The sequence below is a fragment of the Thermobia domestica genome, chromosome 6, assembly GCF_964235325.1.
Source record: "Thermobia domestica chromosome 6, izTheDome1.hap1.1, whole genome shotgun sequence".
Lineage (NCBI taxonomy): Eukaryota > Metazoa > Arthropoda > Insecta > Zygentoma > Lepismatidae > Thermobia > Thermobia domestica.
Genome location: NC_137459.1, coordinates 3,006,331 through 3,032,900, shown reverse-complemented (window position 1 = coordinate 3,032,900; position 26,570 = coordinate 3,006,331). Strand labels below are relative to the sequence as shown.

Sequence of the window (26,570 nt, the reverse complement as noted above, 5' to 3'; positions counted from 1 at the left end):
AGACATGTCCGGTTTGGGATGTCCGTGTCCAGCATAGCTCTTAGGATTGTTAGAGCACGCAAACTTCCTCAGCGCTTGCTGTATAAGTATCATATCTAGAACGAGTTCCTTCATTTCAAAGCATGTAATACAAAGGTTTCACAGAGAGGAAAGAGGAGTGTCCCATAGATTACGGTGCAGGTTACTTTAGCGTAGCTGTAGTTTGATTTGCAGCTGAATTACATAAATTAAAAGCTAGGTACGTATAACAAATTGACAACAACTGAAATCAACAGAACTTTTAGCCAACCATATCTGAAAGAAAATTTAAATAATGGTATGATTTAGTGCATATTGTAAAATGTGTGTCCCCAACGTGTTGATGTGTTAATTACTGTGGTAGAAACTTCTAGTAAAAGACGAGTGTCATTGATTTGTATGATAAAATCTGAGATGTGAAATCATTCCACTTCATAAATAAAAGGCCTTTTTGGAACTTCACAAGTAGAACGTTAGAACTTGATTTTCCTATTTCTATTGTGAAGACTTTGTAACTTATTTCCCCACTGTTGTGTGTTGGTTATATTCGTTGTTTATTAACTTCCAGTATTAAACGGAGCTATTTCAAACCTTGAGACCCAAACTCTATTTGTATTCGCATTGGGGTCAAATCCAGATAAAGTGGTGTAATTTCACCTGCTTGTAAAGACGTTCTGTATTAATAAAATAAGGGTTGATTGAGCATTTACTGAATAACAAAATTATGTGTAAATGTAAAAAAGAAAATTGCTAACAGACTGTGTGTTGTGTAGAATATGAAGGAGAGATGGAAGTGACTATACAAAACATTTTTATTTTTTAGGTTGAACTCCGTCCGGAGCCATGGCAACGATAGATGGGCGACCAGCGAGGTATGGAGTTTCACTCCGACAGCTCCGGGAGTTAATGGAAACTCGAGGCAGGGAGGGTATAGGAAAATTACAAGAATTAGGTGGAGTTCAAGAACTTTGTAGGAAATTATACACCTCCCCCGCCGAAGGTAATCTCTGTTAATTATTTGATAAATTGAGGAAATAACAGTTTTTGTGTTACATGAATTTCTCTTAGGTGCAAAATTAATTATATTCAGGAAGTGAAAAAAATGCATGCAGTGAACTGGTACCCAATCCTAAGTCCCTGGTGTACCGTGTCGATGTATTAATCACTGCGGTTCCCAGTCTGCTCCCTGAACAGCCATACATTGTTCCAGTCTTATGTACAAACTGCATTGTCCCTGCAGAACAGGAGTTGTGGCAAAGTCAATGTGGTGTGAGTGGCAGAGCACCAACTTGGAGTGGAAAAATATATAGTTGTTCAGCGAGAGGACTAGGTAGCGTAGTTGTTGACGTATCGGCACAGCAAGCGAGCAGACCCGGGTTCGAATCCCTCTCCAGTCTTCCACTTTTTTTTTTACTCTTGGTTTATTTTCTTGTTATGTAGTTCTTGATTGCGATATGTATTAAGAGACATAAGAGTTGAATGTTTAACTTATTTTGGGAATATTTACGAGGAAGGTACGCAAAAGTATCGGTGATTGTTGATGTGGTTCGAAAGAAAAGTTTCTCAGACGTAGACTCTTTACAGTGGCGTGGCTGCAGAGACTGTTTACTGTTTGTATTGAAGGATGTATAGTAAATAATAATAATAAATCAAATGGCAGGTATTTGTGTAGACATTACTCTTGTGGTGAAATGCTGGAAAGTTAAACGTCGTATGTAGCACAAGTTTTACATTTGAGCTTCTGGCACTTTTTAGTTGAAGATGTTACAAGAGACCAGTTTGTGTAATGAAGGCACGAAGAGGTCTTCGGTAGACGGTTTTGGAGCAGACCGGAAAAGAATTACCATTGTCAGTGAGGTAGTAAGTATAAGATAAGATTTATGAACGGAATGGAGGCTTGACTTGTATTGATGAAGAAATTCGGAATAGAGGCTTTTAGGGTAGTTTTCTATTTCTTTCGATTGAAATCTTAGCGGATAATGTTGAGAGAGGGATTACTGATTGCACAGGGCTGACAGGATGTTGAACTAGTGGAACGGACACGGGTTTCATGAATGGTCGGGACATAAGGAAAGAAACGTTCTCTATAGTGAGAAAGGGAGCTGGTGAGTTGGACGTCTTGTGTGCACTGGTTACATTTAATTGCGTACATACTGTCGAGGCATCTGTTCTCAAATCTCACATCCACATTAAGGAAAATGACGATTTGATTGGAGAGTTGGACGGGCTACTTTGTAGGAACTGTGGTGCTGATTGACATGGTTGTTCTGTACGAACATTCACTGGTATTTTTTGTTCGCGCTTTTCTACATTTTATTAGCATAAGTACTTTAATTGAGTGTTTTCGGTCTTAACTATTATGCATTTACTTACCCTCCATCTATCTATTCTGTTTTAATTTATTTAATTTGCTTCAAGTCACGCGTATCGCGTGGCTATTCTGAAGGCGAGGTGAAATAGGAAATAAAATCAAAAGCAGGTTTCAAATAGAACAGTAATGCTGAATTTGTTAAAAACGTAGGGTATTATTTAATTTCTTCCCCCAATTCACGTGGCAGTGACTCTGGCTTACTTGATAGTGATTGCGGTTCGTTATTTGTAATTGTGATGAATATAAATACAGTGTGGAGGTATGGGATGAAAACTAGTGCATGAAACACGAACCAACTTGGGCTAGGTGGCTAGTAAAAAGCACGAATGCGATCTAACAGTCAGAGCAGGAGCGCAGCAGAGGGTCCTGAGCTGTAGCGAGCGGTGCGTCTGGAGGGAGCAGGCGCGTGAGCGATGGGTATATCCATGTACGAGATCGTTTACGACGACTCACTAAAAATCACATTGCCGGCTCCGGATCTGTCGATGGATTTGGGGGAGATAGTAAATACCATCCGAAACGTATTTATAAAATGCTATTTGGTGATATCTGTGTACTATGCTCTTGCTGTATGCTTGCTATCAGTAACATCTCTATGTGACTGTATCGTTCTATTTCTTTTCTTGCTCTTCGACCCACTTTTAAACTGATATTCAACATTTACTTGGCTCAACTAATCATCATCAAGATTTTTTTCTTTCAATCTGAGGTGCCATGTACCATCGATCAGCCTATCTGAATTGTTTTCCTTTTATGTGAAACTGTCGCTTGCTGCTCTCTTGTTTAATGTTTCTTTCCTCAGGAAGTAACTAGTGTAAGCGCTTATATTCAACTTCTTTTCTATTGTAGTGTTTTTAATGTTTTCTGTACCGAAACGTTAATAATAGTATCACACTACTAACTGTCCACCAAATACCTATAAACACTTCAAATATGAATGGGAAGAAAGGAGAGAAGAAAAGTAACTGGGAAGTTGGAAATAATCTATTATAACCAAACTTCTAAGGTTGTATATATCAATTGGAAAACATATATACTAAACTTCAATTTGTCTGTTTCAGGCCTCAGTGGGTCAACGAAAGATTTAGAACATAGGAAAGAAACATTTGGCTCTAATGTAATACCTCCAAAACCACCTAAAACGTTCCTTCAATTGGTGTGGGAAGCTCTACAGGATGTAACGCTAATAATTTTAGAAATAGCAGCTGTAGTTTCATTGGGCTTGTCTTTTTATAAACCGGAAGATGAAGATGCAGGTATGTATTCCAACTGTGATGAGATCAGTAACTACGTGCCATCCACTTTATTTACAATGCATGATTTAAGTTCTTACATGCCTTTCTATGTAAATTTCCATAGAAAAATAAGTGCTCTTAAATGTTCAGAAAAACAAACACACTGCTGAACAAGACTGCACTTATTTAATATAAAAACACATTTACATTTGACGTTTCGATCTTCTAGTCAAGATCCTCATCACACGTACAGTGTGTTCGTTTCACTTACGACTGTAGTATAACTCTCCGAAACTTTTTTTTTAATATTTGTGATGCTGTAGCGTCCATAGTTTGCAACACTACATAACAAGTGTGGTATTGTACACTTTTCGTTTTACATATTTGAAATAAGGAATAACCTGACGTACAGCTGTTTAAAAGAAAATAAACTTTATGTTGAGTTGGTAACATTGTTAATCCAATGAGCTCCTTAGTGGCTTTGGCGTCAGAGACCCGGATTCGATTCTCGACGGGGAGCTCATGTGGTTCGGATTCCACGTTAATCAGTAGGTCCACGTCTCATATAGTCTCGCTGCTGAACGGAACGTTAAAATCAACTCAACTCAACTGTTAATCTAGTTGCATTACAGGGTATGTTAAACAATGTCCCTCTATCAACATTTGCATGGTACGAAATTTCAGCATTTTATATCTGTTAGAAAGTTACAAGAGCATATCAAGATAAATGATCTACCCTGTTCTTCAGATCATATATAGGGTGTTACAAAAAATGTGTAACAATGTTTTGAGAACAGATTTCTCACATCAAAATAAGAAAAAAGTTCATATGGACCTGTGCTCAAAAGTGGATGTTCGAGAGTTATGGGGTGCCGAAAACGTGAAAGAAGTGAACTACTATGGGATGTATCGTAGTCGCATCACTCAGGAACTGATATGTCAACTATGCAAATATCCATGTTTAAGAATGCTCCAGTACTTGCACACCAATTTTTAGAGAGGTAGGTGGAGACTGATCAAGCACTCCGAAACAGCCTCTCTCAAAATGATTGTACAAGTTTCCAAGGTTCTGGAAGATGAGTATTTGGATAGTTTACATATTAGTTTTTCAGTGATGTCTTGACCCGACTACGATAGGTCCCATAGTGGTGGAGCTATGAACTTTCAAAGCTCACTTATTTCACGTTTTTGGCAGCTCTAACTCCGAAGCTATGCATTTTTGACCACAGGTCCGTATGAACTTTTTGTTTTCTTTCTTATTTTGATGTGAAGAATCTATTCCCAAATTATTGACAAATTTTTGTAACACCCTGTATATATATCATATAAAGATCAGGTGCATGTTGTCGCAGGTTCAATTGCTTTCGAATCTTTCGTGCAAGGTGTTCAGAACAAACGAAATGTATCATTCCTTGCACTTCGTCTTTGCTAAGTGCACAAATTGTGCTGTAGTCTGCATCGGAGACACCCAGTGGTGTCATTAATAATTTCTAATATTATTATTATTTCTTTTCATGACTAACTGGGATAATGCAGAACCAGGTAAAGTTCCTTTAGTTTTCTAGTATTGAGAAACATATGTTTGGTACTGTAGACAACAACACTTGTATATTCCAAGTGGATTGCTTATGAATTGAATTTAAATTATTATTCCTAATTCAGCTGTACGTATTAAGTTCATATTGCATGTTTTTTGTAGTAAGTTTTGCTTCGATATCATTGTTTCTTCTTAAAGGAAGCCGTATTTTAATCACTTTAGACAACTTAATTACATAACAGTGTACTTAGTGAGGTTTAACTACTACTGAGCCTTTCTCTTGGAGGGAGGCTTCACGTGGGAGTGCACATTACTGGGGTGAAAAGACCAAAACTGCCATTGTGGGTTTTTCTAATGAAGGAAATGTTGGCTAAATCTTTGGATACCCGCCTTATCAGCAAACTGTGTCCACGTATTTACTATTATCAAAGAAGCGACATTGCTTTTTATGCTTTTAAGATTAACAAAAAACAAAAATACATCTGTTAAAACGTCATTTTAGAAGTTTCAAACTGAAGAATAAAGATCAGTATAAAGATGTAAACAAAACATTTGGCGATACTCAAGTTAGAGATAAATAATCACGTTGTATGATTCTAAACATAGACTAATTTAAAAATAGGAAAATGTGGGTTAGCATACAAGATTATTGTGGCCTTGGCCGTAAAACTCAAAGATTTCATTTTATTTTCCGTTTTCAGGAAACATTCAGCGGTTCGAGTATGGCTAAGCGGTTAGAGTACGCGTCTTTGTCATTTTGAGACCGCGGTGCGACTCCCACGGGACCTCATGCGATTCGGACCCGACGTTAAACTATAGGTCCACGTCTCCTTTAGCCTCGGTGTTGAAAGGAACACTAAACTCAGATCAAATCAAATCATATTTTGGAATATCCTTTAATATACAGTATATCAAAATGTTAGAAAATTGTTGAAAATGTTTCTGTGTTTTTGTAAATTTCCCCCTTCCACTTTCCTCTGCGTTTTCGGATTAAACTGAAGAGTGCATGGCTTCTAAAAGCTACGTGAATGACCTCTTTCAGAAAGGTCATTAGTAGCAAAAGTTTTGCACACTTGCGTATAGAATATTCTGTCTGAATGTGTTTCACACAGGAACCGTCAAAAATTCCCCTTTTATATTATAAAAATTATTACTCGAGCTTATATTTTCAAGTCTACAGAAATAAAAAATAAAAATGGTTAGCACGTATTTAATTTAAATACACAGTATTCGTAAAATCATCCACAAAACTATTCATGAATTACAGAAGCTCTGCCCAGATATGGCTGAGATTTTAATATAAAATAACGCAATTTATGAATCTGAAAATTCAAGCAAGACAAAACCGGATTAGTCGTATTTTTATCTAGAGGTGGGGGCTTCTCGAACCCACGTTTTTGTTTTGTTAAAAAGTCCCAACAAAATGTTACCAGACAGTTGTTCTTCTTTAAGTTGTCATTTGCGGTTACTTGAACAATTTGTCGAAGTGATTGATTTAAGAAAAAAGTTCTAAGTGCTTAGAAAATCGAGTGATTCATCCGACGAGCACTCCCTTCTTGAGATTACGAGGAACCACTTGAATATCATTAACATATGTAATTTAAGTAAAAGACTTATCTGGCCAGAATATAGAAGGTAATTTTATCTTCCGTGTGTTCAAATTAAATAAAGACGTATCTGGCCATACTGACCATACAGGCAACAGTTTGCACTATTGGCAGCAGCTGAATCTGTTTTGATGAGCCATAACAGTTATATTGTGACTTCCTGGAGTGAAAACGAAATAAATGTTGTGTGTTTTATGTACGAGAATACGTGTGAAAATTTAAAATAACTCCTTTACCTTCAATTATACGGAAGTACTATAAATGATTCATTCTAAAAGTTTTTTTTAATATCGCACGTACAAACAAGAGAGAGATGAAAATAACCGCAAACTCACGAAGTTCGTTGTGTATTGCTAGTGACATTAGATGGCAGCACGAGTTTAGTACCTGTCCAAAATTGAGGTAAAGCAAGAAAAGAGTTTTTGTGTGTTAAAATATGCGGGATGTTCGTCTGTAGTAGCAGTACAATGCGCTTTCAGGAGAGAGTACGGAAAAGAACCACAATGTAAACAAAGCACTTTGCGGTGCTATCTGGAATTCGGCGACACTTGTTGCTTGTGTAAATGTAAAACGATCAATCGACCAAAAGTGCCAGATGAAAGAGTGAACAGAGTGAAGGCTAGTTTCGTGCATAATCCACAAAAATCGACGGCCCGATCAAGTCAACTTCGAATACCATAAGAAGCTGTGTCATATTTTGCGTCGCCGGTTACATTTCAAACCGTTGCATGTGCAACTCCTGCAACAGTTAAAGTCGGAGGATTATGCCCGTTGACTGCAATTTTGCATGAAAATGCAGGGATCATCCGAGAATGACGATTTCGACGAAAAAGTTGATATTCAGCGATGAAGTAACTTTCTGCTTATTGTGATAGTGTGCGATTCTGGGGCACTGAAAACCCACGTGCAGTTGTGCCAGTTGAGAGATTCACTAAAGGTGAATGTTTCCTGTACAGTGCCACAGACGAAGCTGTATGGGCCGTTTTTCTTTTCTGAGAAAACCGTGATCGGTACAAGTTGATGGATATGTTGTGGTTGTTTCCGCAACTGGCTGCTGATTCCAGGAGTTTGTCTTCTAACAAGACTTAGCACCCCCTCATTAAAACATCCAAGTTCATGAATACCTAAACGATGAACTTCTGCATTGCTGGATTGGTGAGGATGATCTATTTTTGTTCCGTTGCACCCCCCCCCCCCTCCCAGATCACCTGATTTAACTCGTTGTGCATTAATGACCTTTACATACTAGAGTCATTAGTCAAGCTCAGGTAACTCGTTTATTCTGAAGTGCAAACCATTGACAGGATGACGCTATAGAATGTGTGGAACGAGGTCGACAACCGTCTGGACGTGTGTTGTGTAACCAAAGGAGAACATATAGAATGTTTTGTAGAAGGTGCAGGAAATTTGGTGAGTTTTCGTATATATTGGTATATCTCAGGTTTGTACATGTAGTAGTTTTGAAAATAGAACCGTTTAAAAAGGAATGAATCATTTATAGTAGCCCTATATGAGAAATATTACTAAGTGGAGTCGAGGACTTCTCTTCCCCCCCCCCCCTTGGGATGACCTGTAACCTAAAATAAACCGGAGATTCCTAGGGTTAATAAATAATAATTACGAATGGACCATCCTGTGAAGGCAGGTCTCTCGTTTTGATACGAAATATAGTCTTGTTTTACATGTCGGGCCATCCATTTCTTTTGGGAACGCTCTTTATCAGTATTCATAGATTTATTTATTTATTTCAAACTAGTTTCGATATTAAAATTCCTCATATAGGGATGCGAGAATATAACCTTTGAAACAATAGTGGTTGGCCAGGTTATTCTGAATAGAACGGTCCACTAAAGCAAGAACCGAAAGAATTGTTGTTGTTAATTCCTTGTATAGTCTTGTTTAAATACTAAGACGCTGTGACGTTAAACTGAAAGCTGTACATATAACTTACAAGTCAGGATGTTCTTCCATTCGTATTACGATTGGTTAATATGGCATCTGGATAGTAGTCACGTATGCAGTTGTGCAAATGGACATACTTTCATTAAGCGTACTTGTTATTCTGCATGAGTTTGGCGATTGTTGACATTTGGATGAAGTTGCTCACTGGTTTATCCTTTCATTATTATTTTTTTATTCTTCTTGCTCGATTGGTTTTTCACGTTCAAGGTACAATACATAATAACGTGAGACTGTAACCTTCTAAAAGCACATTTATTATATCAACACCACCTAAAATTTGTTGTGCCAAAGGTCTTCCAGTTTTCACCGTGCTCAAAATACTTTCAAGGGAAGGGTTAAGGGAGAAGCAGAAAACAAAAGAATTGAGATAATGAAACCGGGGTTAATTTCAATAATTGTTCCCATAGAATAATTTGATTCTACAATTTCTCGAACTGAGTAACCAATTTAGCTTGATTTTTGCCTTTGGAAGAAAAGTGTCTTTTCAGACCACAGTGGTTTAGTGATAGATACAAAGTGTTTACTATTAAACGTTTAATTATCCAAATATTGTCCTCTTTATTTACGAGGGGGCCGCGGTGGCTCAGTGGTAGATCGTTCACCTTTGGTACTTGGGGTCCCTGGTTCGATCCCAGCACGCGCCAAATGAACTTTGTGGTGGACAAACACAGTTTGCGTGGGTTTCCTCGGATTCTCCCGTTTCCTCCCACTTGCTTCATTTCAGCATTTCATTCATTTCTCATCACAGTCTCCTTTAGCCTAGCCGGCATAATCGTGGGACGTAAAACCTAAAAATTTCATTTTATTTTTCTTTATGAAAAACGTTTTGCGAAACGTTTTAACATTTTCGCTATATATGTAGCTAATTAATTTTTTACAACACTATATAATGTAAAGCGTTTAAAAATAATTTGTTCTCAATGATATCAAACATTTAAACATCATATTTTGAAATGATTCCGACCGATAAAAGTTGGACTTTTTCTTTCTCTTTTGTTTTCTTTTCTTTTTTTAAATCTTAATTATTTTTACCCTGGAATACACACACATTAAATGCTAACGTGAGTACATACGTGGAAGTACATACTATTCACGCAGTACAAATCTTAACAGATTGACCGTTCGCGAACTGACTTCTTTGTTCTATGTTGTTATACATATGTTACCAGCTAATGCACACTCGTGATGGAGATAAAAATAGCCTCGCTGCTAACGTCCCCATTAAACCATAATCATTCATTTAAATTTTGTGTTGTTTGAGTAGTTGTATTGATCGTGACGGGGATAAATAGCCTAGCTGCTGACGTCCCCATTAAACCATAATCATTCATTCAAGTTTTGTGCTGTTTCAGTAGTTGTATTGATCGTGACGGGGATAGTCTCGCTGTTGACGTCCCCATTAAACCACAATCCTTAGTTCATTCAGCTAATGAACATTTGTTACGTTTCTAAGTGTTCAAGTACAAGGATAATCTCAAAAATAATGTCTTAAAGAGAACTGGGGACGAAGGGGAAACTTCGTCCTCCTGTTGGCAGCACTGTTGTGTTTGTAGTTTTCTCCGATCCTAAAGAAGCATATGTGCACATTGCTCTGACTCTTGACTTGGAAGACGTTTGTAATGGAGCTCCCACTTTGTGCAAAGGTCGCGTAGTTAGCCGGTTTTCGAACGAAATGGCGATAGATTAAACCGATTGAAATGCATCACCAATTGGCGGAAGTATGGTAATTGTATGGTGAATTGTGTGCTTGAATGTCGAAAAAGTCCTTAAGTGATGTGTACGGCGTTTGCAGCTGGTCGTACTGAAATTCACGACGAAGAAAAGGAATAGAAGACTGTCAGTTTCTGACGAAACATTCTCGAAGGTTGAGCGAACCAGTGACTAGCACGTATTTCCTAAGTTGAAAGAATAGTTAAGGGGAACGCGCTTCAGCAATGAGGACGAGGTGAAAGATTGATGTTCAACGCTTCCTTAAACACACAGCGGCGAGCTGATATCAAATGGGCATACAAGAACTGCTACAGCGCCTACAGAAATGAATTCCACCAAAGTGGCGATCACGTAGAAAAATACAGGGTGTTTCAAAATGAATATCGGGGTTTTAAGGCTTTGTAATATTCATTACATTTATCGTACAATTATAAACAATACATCAAATGAAAGAGCAACTCAAACAGTTTTTGCTACAAGTTTTCAATCTGAGCACCATTCGTCACACGGCACACATCGAGTCGATAGGCAAGAATGGCCCATAAACTTTCCGCCAGGATATGGCACAAAACACACTCAATTTAGTGGAGTCTCGTTGCAACTGTACCATCTTTGGGGGTTAGCTGACCCCCAGATGCGAGCATTATGAGTGTTCACATCGCCACTTAGGTGAAGTGTCAATTCATCGCTAAAGACGATACGATCCATAAAATCTTCATAATCTGCAGCAACATTTCATTTGCAAAGTTGGCATGTAAACCGTAGTCTGTAGGCTTTAGATCTTGTAGCAACTGCAAACGATAAGGACGTAGTTGTAAGCGTCTCCTTAAAATTCTGCACACAGACGGTTGCACTGTAACTACAAATTCAGTCTTTGCAAAATATAAAACACAGAAAGCTTTATGTTCACTAGTCGTCATCTTTGCTACTAGCGCTTTCTAACGCCAGACAGAGGAAACAGTGCGTGCGTACAAAATTATTTGATTTGCTCTTTCGTTTGATGTATTTTTATAATTTTAAGTTAGTTGTAATAAATACTACAAAACCTTAAAACCCCGAAAGTAATTTTGAAGCATCCTGTAGATAAATGTACAAGCTTTAAAATGATGCAAACTTTATTGGAAACAAAAGTTTCCTTGTATTTCTAAAAAGTAGGAGACCTTACTTTCGGGATTACCCTCGTACATGTATACTTCAAATTACAGATGAATGAGACGAAAGTTTAAGGAATGAAGCAGATACTTTTTAAGGCAAGAGAGAGAGAGAAAAGCTACTTTATTTCAAATGAATGGGATGATCAGTGGAAAACTGCAAGTTGATTGTAACTAGGCAACTACTGAGCGAAGTATGAGCGCAGTATCAGCGCACAACTGAGATGTTGCTTTTTATTTTATTTTTTTTTCTCCTCCATATATACCACCTAAAATAAGTGATTGCAGGATAGAAGCAACTAATAAACTTATAAACAAAATATACAAGTAAGGGAAATCCAATGCAGAATTAATTTATGAAACAATTATGCGCATTGTTAACTAATTAAAAATAACTCAGGAATATTAACTACGAATGAATCCAAAGTTGAATCTGGAATCTGTGGACAAGCTATATATTTCCTGAAAGGGTTTGTCGAGCAAGTTCTAAAACAGGTTTCAATTCTTTGCCCGGAAGTGATCCTACTCCTTCAGGGTTGGAAATATATAGAACAAATTGACCTATGTGTTCTATATATCAAAGTGCTCCACATGACTAGTAGATTAAGAATATAATATGCACTACTCACAAGTAAACCTTACGTTTGGGTGAATCGAGTTGCTGACTGAGACACATATGAGAAAGTAGTACTAGACTAGCAGCGTTCACCCCGCTTCGCTGCGGTCACCCCGGAACGCAATAAACTTTGTTACTTAGATAATTTTTACTTTTTCGCTTTCAAGTGATATGATAAAAACCATAGAAGATTGCAGTAAATGTTAACATTATATCGCCTGTCATTTATGTTAACCCGCCCCGCTTCGCTGCGGTCACCCCGGAACGCAATAAACTTTGTTACTTAGATAATTTTTACTTTTTCGCTTTCAAGTGATATGATAAAAACCATTATAACGCCTGTCATGTATGTTAACCCGCCGAGTGACACGGTCATGCGGGTTGCATATAAATACGTTTATTTTTATACCTATGATGAACTAACAAAGGATTTGTACGTAATGGACACCTGAATGGTCAATTATCTCAAGACACTGGTAATTGAAAATTAAAGTGATATGATAAAAACCATCTAGGGTCCAAATCCTAATAACCCCCCAAAAATAAAAGAAATTGGTTCAGCCGTATTAGCGTGATGAGCGGACAAAGGATTTGTACGTTCTCTTTTATATATATAGATGTGGTCAGTATTTCAGTGAAGTTATAGGTGCGAAGCTCCAGGGGTTTAGGAGATATAGCTACCAGAACATCACATGGAAATACAGAATAGTCTTCATACAGTTGGAGGTAAAAGCTCTATAAGACCTCTTGTAACGACAAAAGGTGAATAAAAAATATATGGGTACATATTAGGACTAGGGGGAAGTCATATAGTAAGGGTATACCTGACGGCGGCCATCTTGAAATCCGCCATTTTGAATTAAGGTTAAGTTTTTAAAATAGGAATAGGGTCATGTGATACATGATTTAAGGCGCAAATTTAATCAGAAGAACAATGGTGACGTTAATTTCGATTTACGCGCAATTGGTAAAGAGTTACAGGGAAATTAAATATTGTTGCAGCATATGTATTAGTCCTTTACCTCACCTTGTAAATTTTGTGTTAATGATAATAATTAAATAAAAAGCAGGGGGATAAATATTAGGTCTATGGTAAGAGTTGCTTTGATGGCGGCCATATTCAAATCCACCATTTTGAATCAGACAAAAGTTTTAAACAGAACGCATAACATTGACACCTTATTAATAGCAAATTTTACCATAAATCCAACGGTATAACCATTTTTGCTTTATCATTAACCAGCATTTGTTATCGCATAAACAAGTAGCTAATTTAAGGAAAAATGACCAAAGTGGAATTGAGTCATAATTGAACTTGGGTCTTTTTTCCAGAAAAGTCCTCAATTAGTACAATCAATATGTAGTTCAGAAAAGAGTGCATGACTTGCACAAATGCTCTGCTCACAGTGAGCACACCTGACAAAGGCAATCGAGTTACACTTGACACATTTGTCGTTAACATGTCTGTCAAAGCAGTAGTCGTAAGGAGCGATCCATTTAATTTTGTGCTGGTTAATGACAAACCAAAAATGGTTATACTGTTGGAGCTATGGTAAAACTTGCTATTAATAAGATGTCACTGTTATGCGTTTTGTTTAAAATTTTTGTCTGATTCAAAATGGTGGATTTGAACATGGCCGCCATCAAGGCAACTCTTACCATAGACCTAATATTTATCCACCTGCTTTTTATTTAATTATTATTACTAACACAAAATTTACAAGGTGGGGTAAAGGTCTAATACATATGCTGCAACAATATTTAATTTCCCTGTAACTTTTTACCAATTGCGCGTAAATCGAAATTAACGGCACCATTGTTCTTCTGATTAAATTTGCGCCTTAAATCATGTATCACATGACCCTATTCCTATTTTAAAAACTTAACCTTAATTCAAAATGGCGGATTTCAAGATGGCCGCCGTCAAGGATACCCTTACTATATGACTTCCACCTAGTCCTAATATGTACCCATATATTTTTTATTCACCTTTTGTCGTTACAAGAGGTCTTATAGAGCTTTTACCTCCAACTGTATGAAGACTATTCTGTACTTCCATGTGATGTTCTGGTAGCTATATCTCCTAAACCCCTGGAGCTTCGCACCTATAACTTCACTGAAATACTGACCACATTTAGTACTACTTTCTCATATGTGTCTCAGTCAGCAACTCGATTCACCCAAACGTAAGGTTTACTTGTCAGTTATGTCCTACAGTAATGAATACTATAGGACATGATTATTTCACTATAAATATCCTATATTAGTGAACCTATAAATTTGACAAAAACATATCCATAATATCCAGTCACCAGCAAGTCATTTGGTATAATAACAAGTGTGACTCATTGTTATGGCTAGATGTGACACATTCGGTGACGTATTCCAGTTTCTATATTTTCCACGATTTCACCTACAGTATATACGTTATCAGATCAGTACATTCATTATATATATTCGTCAACTGCTTATCTAGAAGAGTTGTTTGGTAGTTCACACGGTACAAAAACGTTCAATAGATTTTGAGTTACTAATTAGGGAAAACTAGTCATTGGTAATACCATCTTATTTACTCGATCCGAACAGCTCTTTCTTTGTAGCTATATAAATTCGATTGGTCATTCTTCAGGGCTTAAGCCCTGTAGTCACAACAAGGCCCGGGTAATGAGGAAGGGGAGGGGGGAAGGCTCCGGCTAGATGTTGTTTGCCGGAGCTTGGCTTTTGTTTTTGGCTACATGTGGGAGCCATGTAACTTACATATAACGGTCCTGGTTATTTTTTAGGTATGAGAGCCACGTAGCTCAAACCGCCTCACGATCACTCTACGGCGTGATGATGATGTTCAGTAATATAGGATATTTGTGGTGAAATAATCATTTTTTGGTTTTATTACTTTTGATATAGGATATAATTGGGTAGTGCATATTATATTCTTAATCTATTAGTCATGCGGAGCAATTTTATATATAGGACATACGTATACGTTCTATATATATCGAACCCTGAAGGAGTGGGGTCACTTCCGGGCAAGGAATTGAAACCTGTTTTGGAACTTGCTCAAAAAACCCTTTCGGAAAATATATAGCTTGTCCCCAGATTCAAGATTCAACTTTGGACTCATTCCTAGTAAGAACATATCTGAAGAACAAAGGCAGTAGAGGTAGTGTGATTTCGATGGTGAGCTGCTTTAACTTGAGAAAAACAATCTAATATCTTCTAGTATGGGTAATCATTATTTCTTAAGTGGAGCTGGTCTTCTGAGTTGGAGGGGACACTCAAAGTATCTTGAGGTATTTGTCATAATTGTATTACATTTTGGTTCTTATATGTGTTGAATTTTGGTATCGCTTGCTTTCCATGTTTCTTCTACAGAAACCTCCAATTCGAATAGTTTCTTGACATGCATGTCCATCGTAATCTGTATCTGATTCTTTGCGCGGAAAAATATTTTTCCGGACAAACATAATAGGGACGCAGGACGTTCCCCGATTTACAAAATGGTAATTTGCAGAAAAATGGATAGCATTTATGTTTGGGAACCGTAGGGTCTTGCATTGCCTGGAATGGGCATGGTAATTATTTTAATTTTGAGAGGATCACACAATGCTTACATTTTTTTTCTCAAAAAATCTAAACATATATGCATGTAAACCGAATATGGAAAAATTTCAAAGCTTATATTTGATTCTTACCTATTATTTATTCTCGAATTTTATGGTAGCTTGAAAAACTTCGAAAATATTAAACTCTCGTATTTTTTTTACTATAGCATAGGATATGTCTTTAAAGAAATTGCTGGATTCATGTTTATCCACGGTTGAGTTGAGCATTATCAGAAAAATCTGTACGTATAATTGTAGCTATTAATTTAATGTTTGTTTGTTTTTGGATGCCAACTTCAGATGATGAAGATCCCAAAGGTAACTAAAATGGCTTTCGGTGTCAGTAGAATTGGTGACTGTTGTGATGACTCCCTTAGATGTTTTCCATGCTTGGTGTAAGTCAACTCTTTTTCCCGATGTTTTCTTCTCCCCTCTTGAATAGACCCTTTCTAAAATGATACATATTATCAAACATTTTAAAACTGTAATTTGGTAGCATATAAAAATAATAATACTAATAATAATAGTTATTAATACAGATAACGTTAGAACTTTTTTTAATGCATCGGAAGTGTAGTTGATCACACACAAATTAAAAGTACATTCAGTGTTACTACTCTTCATAATGATACAATATAAGGAAGATAACCGCAGAAACATGTAAAAGTAATATTTCCACCTTTACCGTGGTAAGTTTCGAAAGATAGGATTAGCATCTTGCGCCGTAAATATCTTATGGTCGAAAATAATTTTAAACATGTTAATTTCAAATAACATAATAATTTCAACATTAGATGAACATTTAACGTATCCCACAGATGTTAAGACAGTAGACTCCCGAGTATCCGGCCTTATGTGGAGGAAGGGCAGACCGGATTTTTTTTAAAAAAAAGTCGGATAGGCCAGAGTTCTATGAACTCATTAAGCATACCCCCAGAACAATTTACGAATACAGTACTGTACAGTTATAATCAGGAACAGGGGCAAGCGTACTGCATTGAGGGCCGCTACACACTGACGAAACAATGAACAAGGAGCAGAACGCTGCTCTTTTCCTGTCACAACTTATATTTGCACACGACACGTAGGAGGATGTTACCAATGCAGCACCTTGCCTTCTTCATTTAATTACGATAAAAGAAAACTAGGCCGGATAGTCGCGAGCCGGCTACTCGGTAGTCTACTGTACGTAGTAGAGAGTCCTACAATCGTATAGCCAGCTCTGTTTACGATGTTCAAGTAAATAAGTGTAGATTAATGGTATGCTTGTTATTCCCCTTTTAAAACATCAGAAAATGGCATAATTTTGTGAGCATTGTAGGGACTAACAGTAAAGCGTATTAGAAGATAAAAATTCTGTGACATGTACGAAAGTAAAAAGGCATGTTATATAACAATATGATCAAGAACTGAAAACTGATGCTAAATGGATCAATCGTCCAAATGTAAGCACCTCATTTGCATTAGTAACCGTCAGTTTTTAAAGTTGTCAGTATAGCTATTACTTTGTAATAAACATCGCAATATCACAGTTACTGAAAATTCCATTAACGATACTGATTTCTTAATAACAATTGTATATTTAATTTGCTATACACTTTAAAATTTATTTAGAGTAAGACATATCGTTGGATTACATGTGTTATTATGACTCACTTTGCTTCTGTCCTCCAACCATTTCTTCGGTTTGAACCTTTCACTTAATTTATGACCAGTCAGTAGCATTTTTGCCTTCTTTCCTCTTCAGCACTTTACGGTGCACACCAGAAATCTTTTTTTTATTTTAAGAAAAAAGCTTTATTTTCGCTCGAAAAAAAGTAAAGAAAGTTATATGGTAATATTAGCTTGAAGAAATGACGTAAAAACCACTGTATAGAGCTAGCAAACTTATTTTTTAATGTTCTATTTTGAAAACTTCTTTTCTGCTTTCTTAGAGCTATATTACTGCTGCAAATACTTTTTAATTCTTGTTGGTGGTTATGCCAGAGTAGAAACTCATTTCTAGCCTCTGTTGAGTTGAATTAAAAGATTTGTAATAATTAATGGATTATGATTAATGTTAATGCATATAGCTGTTACGTTGTACACATATTTATCCATATGAAAATGTTTTACTTAAAAGTGTTTGCAGGAATATGGAATGAAGAGGTTCACGAAAGTTATAGCAATTTTGACTGGTCTATAAAATTGAACTTTATGGAAGAGATAAGCTTGTTACGTTGCTACTACTAATTTGTATAGCCCTGTTTAAAATGTATAGGCCATTTAGTAGATATCAGAATGGTTGGAAAAAGATGGTAGGGACTTAGGATAATGTTAAAAGTATGTCTTCGTCCTCTGATGGAACGAGAAAACGTCTGATCTTCAAGGGAAGTCGAAATTGAATAATAATAATAATAATAATAATAATAATAAAGGAAGTCTTAATCCTCCCCACCAGCAAAGTAAATGGCTTTGAGTAATAATTCAAATCAGTTAATCAGAAAGTCAGTTTGATACCAGGAGGTGGAAATTATACCCAGAAGCTGAAAATCTAATATGAAAGGTCCGCTGGTGTGAGATATCAACTTGCACCTATAAAAGTTCAGCTTCTGATCAGTTGTCCCAGTTAAAAAATTCAGCACCTAATGGAGAATCAGAGTTTAATTATTTCGACAAAAGTCACTTTTCTCAACGTTAGAAAGGTGAATGATCCGTAGCCTGTGTATTAAGCATATTTTTCGTTGCATTTCCATTGTTATTTTTTTACAAGAAAGAAAATAAAATGCTTGAAACAGAAGTTTCGTACTTCTTATATATATTCGAAATCTGGATCAAAAATTGCAGCTTTCCATTCAGAAATTGATTTCCAATCCAGATAGACCACTTCTGATTGTTTTTATAAGTTCGGAATACCATAATTACATTTAGAACATGCAATTTGATGCAATGTTTTTATTTCAAGAGAGTGCAATACGAGCTGAGTGAAGACCTGATACGAATTAACCACCTCACCCTGTATACAATAGATAAAATACCAAAGGCTGTAAAATAAAGATTTGGAGAGCCCGTGAAACATTACAAATTGCCTTGTTTTTAAAGAAATGCTCTTGAATGATAATAAAATAGAAGATACGCTCACCGATTGGAGTTTGGCCCTTTTTAATATACGAAACGTTGGCCTATACCTTAACGAGGCATTTAAACCACATGAGCTTACACTCTGAATTAAACATAGTATTCTGCGCCAAAATCGCGTAGGCTAACCACATACTTACGAGAAGCTCTATATCTACCCGACAAATTATGAACTGCATGCATTGTTTTTCTTGTTACACTGGTGAACGTCGGCAGAGCCACACAGGTATGAATAGAAAATAGCGCTAACAATCCGGGTAAAGCATTTTGCTGTTCATTGTAATTCCATTTCAAATCTGAAAAGATCATTTTGTTTCAAATACCGAAATAATCCACCAGTACGATAGCAATGAAGTTGTTTGGAAAACCCTTCTAAAATAAGGATACCACTTAATTACCTACAACATAAATTGTGCTCTGCATTCAGCCGAAATGGAAGAGAAGCAACCTTTCACATTTTGGGACACGTAAACCGTCGGTGGCGGTTATAAGACGCCATGCTACAGCTGAACATGCTTGGGATTTGTCAAATCGTGTTGTACGCCATGTTCGAGAGGAATGTCTATAGCCGTGTTTTATTGGTTGACACAACAGTTACTTATGACATACTTCATTCTATAATTAGAAGGTGCGCCACCATATGTTCAGAATAATTTTCTCATCTTAGGATTTCGTATATCTCGGCACATAAACCATCTACTCTCAGCATTAGCTATCAAGATAGTCGTTTCGCTTCTTCTGGGATTATGTAAAGGACAGTCTTTGCACCACATAGAATTGACACACGTGTTCTGCGATACTCCATTACAGCTGCCATCAGGAGTCGTCTCTTATCTGCTGAGTTGGATGTTGGCCTGACTGGATTATGGAATAGACGTGTATTGTGTGGAATCATAATTATATGAGTGTATCTTTCTTTCATTTGATTGTACGAGGCACGTCCACAAAATAAGTGTACTAGGGCTGTCGCGGGCAGAGGGAATTTGTTATTGCTATGTTGGTCACACTGCCGTGTAGCTCAGCTCCTACCCTTTCCAGCGAGCTCAATCACGCGTCAATATGACCAAAAATGTGGCCACAGTATCGTCTTCCGTGAAACATGGTGATAAAATTTGCCGTCAAGTTCGAGATTCGCAGCCGTTATCTCGTTCTTGAAGAAAAATCTTCGTCTGAAGTTTATAACGAGATCAAATCAGTTTATGGCGAAGGAATTATGAATCGCACGAGTGTGTTGAAATGGTGTCGCCGATCTAAAAACAGTCGTAGTGATGTGCACGATGAGAAAAGGAGTGGAAGACCGTCGATGTTGACTGGTATGCACATTCTTCTGACCTGGCGCCTTCAGACTATCATCTGTTCATTTGTCTGAAGATGCACATGGGTGGGGAAAAATTTTCAAGTGGCGAGGAAGTGAAGGTGGAAATGAAAAATTGGGCAATAGAGGTGGCGGCAGACTACTATAACCAAGACATAAAAAAAAAAAAAAAAAAAAAGTCCCTCACCTCACTAAGTGCATCGAGAGGGATGGCGACTACGTGGAAAAGTAGTTCACATATATACTGATGTAAGCATGTAAAACTTTGATTTTAAATAAATGTTTGAACCTACAAAAATCTAGTACACTTATTTTCTGGACGTGCCTCGTACTATCATTCAAGAGTGTGCCAATGTCTCTGTGAAAATATAGCAATTTATAATGTTTCGCTAACTTATGAACAATAGTTATTGAAGCATTGTCAGTCCGTTTCGGGTTGGTTTCTACATCCTTCCGCACAACCCTTTATCTTGGCCAGTTGTGTTTATTATTACTGTACAATATTCTTTATTTCGTCACACCACATTGTATAAGGACGGTTTTCGTAAGTTGCTTTCAGCCCCCAGTTCACCGTTCATTTTTTTTTCTTTCTTTCTTGCAGCGTATCTAACTCATTGCTACTTCAGTGTCATTATTTTCACGTTAGATTATAATCTTGGATGTATGCAACTCTTTCTCTAGCGTACACCTATCGAATTTACATTCGGAACAAATAAAACGTATATACATTGCACATTCACTGCGTTTCCACATCTTTATTTTTCTTTTTAAGATGAAGCTGTTCTTTCCTAATGCACATTTTCTCCCAAACATCAGAATCTTTTACGTCGTGTTCACCTTTTAAGTCTTAATAATAAATGAACAGTTTGTTTCCAAACTTAGTCTACATGAATTTTAAGGTCTTCGTTTCATTAACCGTCAGGCAGATAGCAATGAAATTTGCTGTGAATTGCAGCAGCTAGAAATGGTTCATTGTGCAGTTTTGGAAATTTCTATACAAAGTTTAGTTTTTGGAGTTTGCGGAAAATATTCGAGAGCGATTTTCTCAGAAACCCAATCCACGAGAATGTTTCTTTTACAGTGTTTTCTACAGCTCAGCTTCATCAATTGCACGTAGTAGTTAGTCCCTACTGTTCTGATATTCAACGAAGGTTTCATACTTCCAAACTATACTTCTACAACGATTCTCTCTCTTTATCTATAGTCCAAAAGTAGTAAGGGATAACGAGAATTCTGTCTCAAATATGGACTGTCCCCCAATAATAGGTTCTGTCGCCGTCTTTATGCCTTTACCACCTTTTGATCTCCATAGTTTGAAACTATCATAATTCCACAATGTGAAGCCAAACTTTTTTTTTTTTTTTTTTTTTTTTAAGTAACTGTTTATGATTTGTGGTAGTATTTTTAAGTATAATTTTGGGAAATAGATATACAGCGTGTCCCAGGAGGAAGAAGCAATACTTCGCAAAATGGTAGTAAGGGTGATTCTAAGCAAAAATTTTCATATAAACATGGATCCTAATCTTAGCGGTTTGAGAGCTACAGGTTGTGAACTATTTTTGACTTCATGTTGCATATTGCTCACCCTGTATTTATTCTACAGAGGTGAGATATAGCGGATGTGAAAGGTGATGGAATGGCCTTTCCAATGATATGCAATATGTGGCACTGGTGTCTTTGGAAGAGAAGTTATTAAGCGATATTTGGGAATCACTGTTGCCATCCGATTTCTTTAAATAGCCTTATCTTTTCCAAATTTCCCTCAGTAGCTTCCCTTCCAAAGATATCACTGCCACATATTGTATATCATTGGAAAGGGCATTTTATCACCTTTCAAATCCTCTGTCTCACCTCTGTAGAATAAATACGAAGTGAGCAATACGCAACATAAGTTCAAAAGTGGTTCACAACCTGTAGCTCTCAAACCGCTAAGATTAGGATCCATGTTTATATCAAAATTTTTGCTTAGAATCACTCATACTACCATTTTCCGAAATATTTCTCCTTCCTCCTGGGACACTCTGTATGTGATTCTTTTGTGAATGCTTAAACAGTTTCTTGCAAGTTTATGGGGAAAAGTCTAGCATGTATGAGATATGTTAATAGGAGATGGCCAAAGAAATACTCTGCAAAAACAACGTAGGAGACATAATCATCATAAGTATTCGTCTATTATTGGCAGCTCACTCCATCTTCCTAAGAGTTCGTTCTGCTTTTTGACTGCTTTCCTATTCTTAGATTCACTATCAATGAGCACATTGTTTTACGTGCGAAAGATTGCAAGCTTGCGAACGGTTAGCGAGTCATGAATTTCTGAAGATTACAAATACACAGTAGACAATAATAATAGTTCAACAGTTTTGTCGAACATTAGCCAGTTTCACATTTATATAATTTGCTTAAGAATGTCAGAACAGGTGCGAAGAAAGAGTCGAAGAATTAGTAATTCTGGAGCGGACAATTCATGAAAAACAAAAGTGATTTTTTTTATTTCTGTGAATTACCCAGCTTATTCACACTAATGTAGATGTTGAGTGTAGTTACACTCGATTTGTATATAATTATTTACAATATTTAAGTCAAGGAAGAATTACTTTACGAGCATTAGACGCTAATAAGTTGAGACAATATACCAATATTAACGACATAACTAATATTAACACCTTTTAAATTAACAATGCTATCAAAATATAAAAAAGAAATCTTTTTGTTCTTTCCTTCTTTCCATACATTTCATACATTTCAGTCCTTTTCTCCGTCAATAAATTACTGTGGTTGTAATAATTGTAATAAACAAGTTTCGTAAACTGCAATTCAGTTAAAATGGTGCTTTGTGCAAGTAATATGGAGAGACGTCGATTTCTCGTTGTCTTGTGTAAGCTTCCATAGCCATGGCTTCTCTACTGTGTTTAGAGGCGTCCTTTGGTGATCCATATTTTTATTCTCTTCACACTTCTATTAGTTTTAGCGTTCACTCTGTTCTCCTACCACAGATGTTCCGTGTTAGGAAAAACATGCATGGTCTAATTGAACTTTTCTGTGTGCATCTTTCAGCATTCCTCAAGCCAAGCATTCTGTGTATTCGCACACTCCCACGTTGACTGCCACTGATAAAGTAAAAGATTTTAAAATAACTGAGTCTTTTGATTCTAGATTTGTACTTTTAACAAATTATCTTTTAAAGATATACATGTTTCCAGAGGCTTGGTTTTGTCTTGAAAGGAGAAAAACTGTGTATTGTGGTGGTTTCGACAAATTAGTATTGTGTGAACCCAGGATAAACGAATTATTTTTTTCCCCCTAGTATTTGCAAGCCTCTAAAACATAGTACTATCTTTAAAATAGTTTTGTCAAAAGTGCAAACCTATTTTAATCAAGTATCGTAATTTTCAAAAAAATATTAACGATCCTCAGTTAAATCTTTCGGTGAAATTGTCAGTAGTTTTTATGTAGTTTATTATGTACAGCACTTCATGTTGCTTTTTATTGTGTGTGACAGCGAATGTTTGTTTTCGTATATAACATGTATTTTAAGAACTTCTTTTCTTTTTTAATGAAATATTTGTACATAGAACTTACCTCGTGAAAACTGAAATTTTGTTGCGACATTTCATTGTTTTTTTACTTGACTTAACCTCTGACACAGATGGCAGACATAACTCGACTGATAGAAATGTTTTAATTAAGATTCTGTGTCAATGATGTAAATATTCTTTATATATATATATCTGTGGCATGGATCTAAAAGGGCCAATGTCACTTTTTGGCAAAAATGAGATATTCTTCAATTTTAACGTCTATAGTGTGTGATGTTTCCTTGTGCAAGAAGAGCAAATGTCAACACGAAATCATTTGGAATATATACCATTCATATTAACATTTGCCTTTCTTGCACAAGAAAATATCCTTTCTATAGGCGTTAAAATTGACGAACATCTCATTTTTGCTAAAAAGTGGCATTGGCCCTTTTAGATCCATGCCACAGATATATATATATAATATAATATGGTGTTACATAAATGTGTCACAATATTTTGAGAACAGATTTCTCACATCACAGTATTTCCGACCACAGGTCCATATGATTTTTTTTTTTTTTTTTTTTTTTTTTTTGTGATGTGAGAAATATGTTCCCAAAATATTGTGAAAACATTTATGGAACACCCTGTTTAATATATGATATAATGTTCTTCTCTGGAAGTGAACTTCACCCTATAAGGAAAGGAACTATGAAAATTTCCTATTTTCGAATGAAATCATACTATTTTGCCGTTGTTGTTAATTTGAATGTTGATAATATATATATATTCTGTTTTCGTTTATTTATTTATTTATTTTTGTCTCGCTTATCATTTTTGTGATGTTCACTTGTAAAATACCATTTAAGGTGGAATATTAACAATAGTGTGTTTACCTTTTGCAGATATACATGCGGATGAGGACGAAAAACATGGTTGGATTGAAGGGCTGGCTATTCTGATTTCTGTTATTGTTGTTGTTATTGTAACTGCATTTAATGATTACACCAAAGAAAGGCAGTTCAGAGGCTTACAAAGTAGAATTGAGGGAGAGCACAAATTTTCCGTAATTCGAGGAGGAGAAGTTAAACAAATTTCTGTTGGAGATATTGTTGTTGGTGATATATGTCAAGTACGTGAAATTCTTGTTTATTTAATTAAAGATGTGTAAGTCTTTCATTTTCTAAGTACGCTTAGTTAAACGCAAAGTACTTGCAATTAATATTGCAAAAATTACCAGAAATTTACAATGCTTTACTAATTAATGAATTTATTTATTTTAATACTTGACACACGTTTAGATTTCGTTCGAGTCTTTGCTGAACTAATGGCGAACTAGTTGATGAAATGTCATATTCAGTTGTTAGAGATAAAATCAAGAGCTGTTTAGAGCTATTTCGTAAGAAAAACATAAATCACCATTAGATTATGAATTCACCTTGTAACAAAGAACTTAAAATACTAGTTGCGTTCAGTGTCCACTTCACGGACCTCGTACGGCAGCTATGTTTGTAATTACCGTAAGAGATCATTTATAATAAAATGTTTCTGTGTAGGCATGATATATTATTGCTATACGAAGGTTTTTTGCAAAGACAGACTATTTGGAGGAATCAGTAGGAGCGTGCTAAGTCCAATATCTCATGTTCTGAGGTAGTACTGACACAATACGGATTTTAGATACTTCTTCCGTTACACTCAAAAATGTACTAATAATCGTGAAAAAAATTGGGGGACAAAAAGTGACACAAAGGAGGAACATGTCAGGTCCTCACTTCAAATTTCTCTGCAAAATCTGAAAATTGGACTTGGCATGTTCTTTCCACAGTCTGTCCCTTCATTTGCTCTGTAAGTTGTTTTGTGGATCAGAACTTGTACCATGAAATAGAAAGTGAATGCGGAAACTTGTTTCTTTCCAGATCAAATATGGTGATTTATTACCAGCGGACGGGGTACTAATTCAAAGCAATGATTTAAAAATAGACGAATCTTCTCTTACCGGTGAGTCAGACCATGTAAGGAAAGGAGAAGCATTTGATCCAATGGTGCTATCAGGTACGTTTGGTGCATCTTTAGAAGGTTATATTGTATTGTATATTTGGCTTAAAAAGCAAGACAAAAATCCTTTTTGATAATTGTACGTTTTGACTTTCACACCGTACCATAACTGCCAGTAGGTTCATGCAGACTTTTTCTCACCTAGATTCTTATTCGTACTATCGATGTATGTCAATACTTCAAGAATATTGGACGGAATTCAGGTAGTTGTAAAGACGCAATGAAGTAATACATTTTCGTAGTGAAGGCAACCAAGAGTATGTCAGTTGTTCTTGGAATTACTTGAAAGTTAGGAGTTCTACGTCAGTAAGTTAACTTTATTTATTGTACTTCGTGATATTGTTTAAGAATTCCGATTAGAGAAAGATTTCACTTCTCGATAAATTAGATGATCACAAGGACTATCCGGTGCCTTTAACGTAGTTTGCTATCTCCGAGAAAATAACACCACGTAAATGTAACGCAACATAGAGGACAGATCTTTTGTAGGATTTCTTTATCATTAGCTCGTTAATGGATATTCTTCTAGAAACTAGTCTGTGGGGAGGTGGTATTGCCGTAATTCGGGAAATAAAAATGGCCAAAGTTACTTCGACTACAAATTAGTCTTTTCTTGCATTTAAAAAAAATTAAAATGAAATCTTTCAGTTTTACGCCGACGATTATGCCGGCTACGCGAAAGGAGACGGTGAAGATGAGAAATGAATAAAATATAGGAATGAAGAAAGTGGGAGGAAATGGGAGAACCGCGAG

General features: G+C 36.3%; 1 protein-coding gene across 15 annotated transcripts in view; it reads left to right on the top strand.

The window, feature by feature from the left end:
* PMCA (plasma membrane calcium-transporting ATPase 3) overlaps positions 1-26,570 on the top strand; it is a 765,800-nt gene that overhangs the window by 645,928 nt on the left and 93,302 nt on the right. For all 15 annotated transcript variants that reach the window (XR_014131792.1, XR_014131781.1, XR_014131782.1 and 12 more), the window contains 4 exons: positions 842-1,018; positions 3,451-3,645; positions 24,665-24,891; positions 25,679-25,814. Coding sequence is in view for 3 of the 15 variants with exons in the window: in XM_081761243.1 (XP_081617369.1) it covers positions 862-1,018; positions 3,451-3,645; positions 24,665-24,891; positions 25,679-25,814 (715 nt within the window). In the remaining 12 variants the exon portion in view is untranslated. The remainder of the gene's footprint in view (positions 1-841; positions 1,019-3,450; positions 3,646-24,664; positions 24,892-25,678; positions 25,815-26,570) is intronic.